Below are 8195 nucleotides of genomic sequence, written 5' to 3'. Positions count from 1 at the left end.
GTGGAAATTAAAAATATATGGTCAAACACTGATTTCGAAAAAAAGTGAAAAAAATTTATGGCCAAACGGGCTCTTAATATATTTAAAATAATAAAACAATTTACTTAAAATAGACCGGAAGGAGTATATAGGATTACTAAAACTTAGAACTGATTAATCCTCAAAAATTATGATAAAATAGATAGTGCTTACAAGTAAACTTTGAAATGATCTTTGCTTAAGAAAACGTGTGAAAAAGGGTAACAGCTAGCATTGAGCTTTGTAAAGGTCAGAGCCAGTGCAGCAACAGAAGGAAACCAAAAGGCAAAAAATGCATATTATACATTGATTATGTTCCTGTCATTTCTTTATATATATTCGAATCTTTCTTGGTGACAACAAACATCCAATTTTGTCACAATATCTAAATACAAAAATACAGCAAATTAAAGCACTTCTCCTTGTTCTATAAAAATAGCCCCTCATATTACAACTTCTCTCTCAAATATCTCTTTCACAAACTCTGTTTCTTTCTCTTTTTAACTGTTCAAAATCTGCAATGGAATATAGCAAGGAGGTAAAAATAAGGCTATCTTTGTTTATCTACGTATTACTGGTTGTCTTCTTTTGCATTTTCTTGCTGATTTTGTCATAATAATATTTTTCTGTGTCCTTAAGTTAATTCATAGAGATCAATATAATGCTTGTTTTTCTGCTTGCATATATTCACAAGATTATACCCTTTTCAAGAAATCAAAAGATTTCCTTCTTTTATTCCTTGTTCAAGAATTAAGCTAATCATGAGGTTTCCTTCTTCTTACTCATTCTTGTTTTCCTTGCATATTTGTCTTTGTTAGATTTAGTTGAAACTTAAAAAAAAGTTTTGAAGTTGTGTTAGATAAATAATTTTTGAAAATTGGAGTTATGTTTGGACATGCATTTTAGTTGATTTTGTTTTTGTTGATATTTTGTGTGTGAAAGAAAAAGTTTCACCCAAAAACTACTCTAAATCAGATTTTGAAAGTTGAAAAAAAAACTTCAAATTTTTTTTTAAAATGATGATTTTCTATGAACAAACAATGTTTTCAAATATTTTTTTGGAAAAAAAGTTGCCAAAAATCTATGATCAAATAGGAACTTAATTTGCTAGGAAATTTCTCGGTGGTTCAACTTTTTGAAGAAATTCTTTAATCTTTTTAAAATTGTTATGGCTGAAAATTGGTTGAAGACTAGTCAATTTTCAGATTTTGAGCTGTTTGCTCACAAATAGTTTAATAATGCAAGGCCATGAAAGGAAAAAAATGAATGAACTCCATGACTTTAACTTTTAATGTTCTTACCGTTGAGCCCATTTTATTTTTAAAATTATAGGTTCATGTCTACTATTTATTACAATTTTAATGAATTTTTACACATAAATTAATATTTCGCGTTAAAAGTTATATATTCAATTTAACCATGTATTAAAAAGTTGGACCGGCCTTTGCTTTACACATGTTCTTATAGCTACAAAAATATTATGAATTATTTAACGCCACAAGTTTAGAGTGTACTATTTTTGGAATGTGCCAACATTTTTCTAAAATGCTTGGCCTAGTCAAACAACCCCAATAAAATGAAATGAATGTAGTATTTATAATAGATAAACTTCCATTAGAAAAATTAGGTGATTTATGAACTTCTTTGGGTGATAAATTTAGTTGTGGATTATAGATATTGATTGCGAACTTCTCTAATTTGCAGAAAACTGGAGCATGGCTATCAGTACCACAATTTGGAAACTGGGACCAAAATGGTGTATTCCCAGACTACTCTATGGATTTCTCTAAAATAAGAGAGAATAGGAAACAAAACAAGAAAGACTTGTCAAGAGCTAGTTTAGGTAATGAGAAAGAGCTCATTTTTACTACCAAAAAGGATGTAAATTCAGGTTACTCTCCCCACAGTAATGATCAACATTACCATCAAAGCCGTTGTCCAACTGTAAGATGCTTCACTTTTTTTTTTTTTTTGGTTTTGTTTTATCATACCTTTTTAGAAGCAAAAACTTGAGGTAACTGGTAAAGTTGCTACCATATGACCAGAAGGTCAGGGGTTTGAGCCGTGAAAACATGCTCTTGTAGAAATGCAGGGTAAGGCTACGTACGATAGAATCTTGTAGTCCGACACTTTTCCGGCCTCCACGCATAGCGGGAGATTAGGACTGCTGTTTTTATCATACTTTTTAAATGTATTTTTACCATCTCATTTTTCTTTAAATAATGGCATATTTCTTCTAGTTTTTAGTTAACATTGCAGGCATGTAATATGGTACTATAATGCATGAATCAAACAAGTAAATAGACAGTTTTTTTAAATAATAAGTATGGGTAAAGATGTAGTGGGATACATGTAGGGTTAATACTTGGTTTTCTATATTAAAATGTTTGACCTTTCTGGCCAATAGGTGGCATTGTATCAGAATAAATGACCTAGTAGTCTTCTATAATTTGTTAGTATTATTTCTTGAGAGATTTACAATTGGTTTATTGATTAAAAACAGAGATTTGATGTGTTAGTCTGAGTAATTTTAGAAACTCTTGGTTTCCAATTTCACGAAGGAAGTCTTGGCGTAACTGGTAATGTACGGGTTCGAGCCGTGAAAATTGCCTCTTGTAAAAATGTAGGGTAACGCTACGTACAATAAATTTTTGTAGTCCGGCCCTTCCCCGGACCCCGTGCATAGCAGGAGCTTAGTTACCGGCCCTTTTTTGGTCTCCAATTTCATATACTACTCTTCTTTAGGGGCGGAGCTAGCCTTTCTATTGTTTGTATTAACCATAGTGAAGTATGCAAGTGTTCATTTGTCTTTCTTGTGATGACAGAGGATGAGAAGGATCTTCAACTATTTCAACTGCTGTAGTGCAAAAGCTTGAAGTTCATGGGATTGATTTGTTCCAACTTGTTTGTAATGATAAATATATCAATGTGATTTCTCCTATATATGTTTTGAGGGACTTTTCCAAGAAAAAGGAAAAGTGTGGATTTTATGATTGTGGTGACTGGTAATTAACAAAATGTTCCTATGGTAGAGCAATGAAGTAATTAAGGAAAATATTTGTTCCAGGTAGTATGACTTTCTGTAAAGGGAAATATTCTCAAAACTTTACTTTTAGCTAGATTGTGGTTATTTACTGTTCTCTGAATAATCTTGATAAGTGTTTTCTATAATCCAACAAAGTTTCTTTTGTAATTAAGTTTATAGTCAGAATTCACATTGCAAACTACGAGCAATATGGATTGCATCAACTTGGACACTAATTTTCTGCTTTCTTTATCCCAATTTACGCGACACTTTTTGCTTTTTGAAATTTAAACTTTTTAATTTTGACATAGAATTTTTAAGTTTGAAATTTAAATTTACATATAAAAAGAATACTATATTACAATAATTAGTAATTAAAATATTTAAATGACATAGAAAAATTACGGTTAAAGGAAAATTTGTTTGACTCTCAAAATTTGAATACCATCACATAAATTGAAACGTAGGGACCAGCAAGTAATAAGTTCTCAACTAGTCCTATTCCCATCTGGATTAATCGTGTCCTCCTTTCCATTTCATTTAACCTAATCACCAGTCAGAGAGTCAACAAATTTTCCATTTTCTAATCTTTAATCAGTACTATACTATATAATATAAGTAAATCCTAAAACTGAACCTGAGTGGAATTCCATCCAAGTTATACCAAATGGGAAAATGGATTACATGGCATAGTAGATTTTCTCAATTGGATTTATGACGATTCTGCAGCTGAAATGACTGACAAAATATTATAAGCTGTTCTTTTGCTAAGATAAAATAAATACTCTTAACCAATTTAGAAAATTCATAAATATTATAAGTTGTTCTTTTGTTAAACTAAAAATAACATAGATACTCTTGATTGTTTTATAAATTTAAATCATCTTTGTGAGTAAAAGGACGAACGGCATATATGAAATATGAGAGGAAGTCAGGGCTTTTACTTTGGAAAATGTATTTTGTAGAATTTTAAAAAATATGGATAAAATAATAAAAATCTTAAACTTCTTATAACTCTGAGTGTTTAGTAAGAACGTAGATAAGCCAAAAAAATTTTAAAGCCAATTTGATTTACTTATAAGCTTACTAAAGTTTAATTGTATAAAAAAGAGCAGTCCGATACACTAAGCTCTCGCTATGCCTGAGGATGAATCCCATTATTATGTAATATAAAAGTTTAAGAAAAATCTTGATTGAGTAAAATTATTCATAATTGTGTTGGTATGATGTAATAAATAATACTAGTGAAATAGTGGATGAACAAAGTGACTCGGACACTGTCACACCTCCTTTTAACGCGCCCGCCCCGAAGGGTTGAATGCGCGAGGGAGTTTTTCCAATTTAAGTGACAATATTCGAAATGGGATTATTTATTTAATTCAGAGTCGCCACTTGGGAAAGGTTTGGCTTTTGGTGTCCCAAGTCACCGGTTTATCTTGAATTCCAAATCGAGGAAAATATTCGACTTTCCAAATGAAGTCTGCGAACCAGAAATTCTAAGTAAGGAATTCTGTTGACCCGAGGGAAGGTGTTAGGCACCCTCAAATCCCGTGGTTCTAGCACGGTCGCTTAAATTGTTATAATGGCTAGATATCTGATTTATTACATGTTATTACTTATGTGCTTTCATTAAGTTTAAAACCGCTTTTATTATTATTTATTTTTTATGGAATTGCAACATTGTAAAAATGCATTTCGAACCATGTCACAATCAATGCGCTCATGGTTGTTAATACATTCCGACTCCGTTGAGATTTGGATTTGGGTCACATAAATGCGCACCCGAATTTAAGAAGGTAAGATTATTAAAATGCACGCCTGAAGCAATTATCGTATTATTATTTCTGGGTAAGGCCGTGGAATTTTGCTAAACGGCTCATCCCGAAGTCTAAGTAATTTTAATTAAACATTTATCGAGGGCCCCGCAATTTGTGCGTTTTATTTGGCGAGGCTCATCTCATTTATTTTTATCAGGATAATCCTAAAGTGCCTACATTTTCTATTAAAATTGTCTCTACGAAAGTGAAAGAGAAAAAGGTCTTAATTTATTTACATGCTTGAGTTGTTATAGTTGAGTTTCGAATATGATTCGTAAATTCTAAAAAATGATACAAGCAAAGCAGTCCGTTGCCAATACGGGCACAGGCTCACGTATTACTACCTAATTATATTATACTAGGCATGTTCTCAGTTTGTCAAATTAAAAAAAAACTTGGCAATCTAATTTTAATCCTAAAACAATTACATGCTGGAATTAACCAATATTATTTAACTAAACAATTTTCTTACAAGTTCCGAAATGGTCTATTCGTTTGATTTTTAACTTAGACGGAGTTACTACACCATTTATTTATTTACTTGGCAATCTAATTTTAATCCTAAAACAATTACATGCTGGAATTAACCAATATTATTTAACTAAAAAATTTTCTTACAAGTTCCGAAATGGTCTATTCGTTTGATTTTTAACTTAGACAGAGTTACTACGCCATTTTAAGCAATATATAGATAGTTCATCCGTTAAGCTATCGTTGGATGTCCACTATATATACATTAAATAGCTACATGATTCCGATTTTTGTAAGCTAAATAATTTATATATACAAATAAAATTAAGAATATAATTCAAAAATAAATTTAGAACTTCAATTCTTCATTTTTTTGTATTCATGTTTCCTGTTTCAGTTTACAATAATCAGCGTGTCAGTTGTGTACCTGATATTGGAAGCAAAAGAAAAGTGAGAGATCAGCAGAAATTCAGTAGCATACAACAACAGCAATCCCAGCAACTAGTAACAACCAGCGACGAGAAACTTAGTGATAGATTTTAAAATCAAGACAAAATCCGGAAACAACAACAACCAACGGACAGAAGCAAAGGGAAACTTTTTTTCAGATTTTTGAAAGACTAGTTAGTGTTTAACCCTTAATTTCTCAATCCGTATCTCAGAATATTTGGACTGTATATCATGTGTATATTCTTCTTCTTTTGAATTTCCAAAATGTTTTTCTTTTTGTTTTTCTAAAATCTTAGTATATTTTTTTCGGAATTTTTTCTCTTAAATTTTTTCTCTCCCCTCTAAATCTGATTCAAGACCTCTCTATATATCCCCCAACCCATAAATCTTTTAATCAATTAAAATCAACCCATTTTCTCTACCAAACCCATTATCTTCTCACTCATCCCCATTACATTAAATAAACATATCACACCACCCCATTATATTTTGTCCCACATGCCTAACATAAAATAATGCAAGATTCCCCCTTTAAATTAAATCTTGTCCCCCCTTTATATTAAACAAATATATCACAATCCACCCCATTTCATTTTGTCCCCCATGCTTCATATAAACAAATACAAAATGTACAATTCCTAAACTACCCCTCCGACCCTATTACAAATTACTATTTTACCCCCAAAAGTACTATGAATTTACCAAACTACCCATCAGCTATAACACATCAATTAATCAAACTTAACCAAAATATAGACAATATGATCAATTTCTAACAATGTTCAAACAACAATATGAACACGGATGAACACCATAACAACAATATCACATAAACACGATTTTAACAATATTTCAACAACAAATCACATGAACATGATTTCTTCAATATTTTATCAACAAATCACATGAACACAAATTGAACAATAAAGAACAACTAAAATTTGATTGAACAATATTTTTTAGCAACGATCAATCCTATTTTCAGATTCAACAACAACAATCAAACAAGTATATTTAGATTTCCAAATTCAATAATATTGAACTTAAAATCAACTCTAACAACATTACAACAAACAATTCCTATATTAAACTTAAACAAGATTATGAGACAAATTTAAAAAATAATCATAAGTGATAAACAAGAAATCAAACTATACAAATTTTGGATTCAAGAACAATCAAACAAAGTATGAACATGAATGAGTCTATTTTAACACAACAAACATGACGGATTAAATGATTAAACCAACATTAATAATTTCTAGAAAATATATAACAACATGAAACAAATTGAAGAAATAATCAATTAAATTTCAATTTGAATCTAACAAACAATCAAACTAACAAATTCTTACCTAAACCACAAAACAAACATGAAATAAACATGAAAAACCACTAATTAAATTTCCATTTGAAATCTGAAAATTAATTCAACAAAACATATGAACATGAACAAAACCAAAAATTAAATATCTACCGATTTTAGATTCGAGAAATATCAAAACGAAACACGGACAAAAATAAAACTCAAAATCTACTAACCGGATCGACACGAAATATGTACGGACTGTTTCGACAAACCTCGACCAAATAACCATGTCATTCCGGATTTTGACGAAGCATTCATGTACAAAGAATGAAGCAACAACAGAAGCAATACCTTGACCAAACAACTCGTCATGTAAAGTTCGACGAAGGATCTCGATTCGACGATAAACCTTCGAACTTTGCCAGACTTTAACCGGACTGCCTTGCGTCATCAACAAGAGTACGATGGTGAGCAACAAACATGACTCATGGAGTCGCAGCAGTGAAGCGTCTGAAGCAAACGCAACTTGACGCCGAAACAGGAGCAATGAGGCGACGCCGCGTCCATGGCTGGAGCTCGTGAGCTCGACCACCTAACTCGAAGTCGACGAAACAAAGAAGATGAAACAGAAAGATCGATCATGGGGCAGCTGCGGGCAGCATGGAGGAGCTGGAAGGAGGGGTCGTTTGCAGTGGGGTTTCCACCATGGGAGGGAAGCTATGGCGATGGGTTGACGAGGGTAGTGACAGCAGGAGGGTGTCGAGCTTGAAGCGGACGACGAAGCTGGACGATGAGGCTGGACGATGCAGCAGCGATAGCTGTTGCTTGACGGGGAATGAAGGGTCGTTTGGGCAAGATGGTGAGGCTACTGGAGGTGGGCGATGACGAAGACAAAGAAGAAGATGAAGCAGTAGCAGTAGCGCGAGCAGCAGGTGGACTGTTGGGACGTGAAGTTGAGGACTGGCTCAGCAGTAGAAACGATGATGGTGAAAGGGAGCCGACGGACTGGTCGTTGATGACGAAGACGCAGCAGTGGCGACCATGGTTGTCGAGTTCGAGCTTGAAGGTGGTTGTGTGGTTTTAATGGAGGACGGGGGGGTCGTTT

At 32.8% G+C, this 8195-nt stretch overlaps 1 protein-coding gene across 1 annotated transcript; it reads left to right on the top strand.

The window, feature by feature from the left end:
* Positions 1-390: 390 nt before the first annotated feature.
* On the top strand, positions 391-3189 carry LOC107816173 (uncharacterized). Its single transcript, XM_016641859.2, has 3 exons — positions 391-556; positions 1723-1962; positions 2844-3189. Exons 1-3 carry the CDS (start codon positions 539-541, stop codon positions 2892-2894), a joined length of 309 nt encoding a protein of 102 aa, XP_016497345.1. The 5' UTR covers positions 391-538; the 3' UTR covers positions 2895-3189.
* Positions 3190-8195: the final 5006 nt, after the last annotated feature.

The sequence above is a fragment of the Nicotiana tabacum genome, chromosome 16 (genome assembly GCF_000715075.1).
Source record: "Nicotiana tabacum cultivar K326 chromosome 16, ASM71507v2, whole genome shotgun sequence".
NCBI lineage: Eukaryota > Viridiplantae > Streptophyta > Magnoliopsida > Solanales > Solanaceae > Nicotiana > Nicotiana tabacum.
This window is presented reverse-complemented; position numbering and strand designations above follow the sequence as displayed.

Coding starts and splice junctions, on each gene's coding strand:
- LOC107816173 (XM_016641859.2), top strand. Junction 1,963..2,843: donor ATCAAAGCCGTTGTCCAACT/GTAAGATGCTTC, acceptor TTGTGATGACAG/AGGATGAGAAGGATCTTCAA.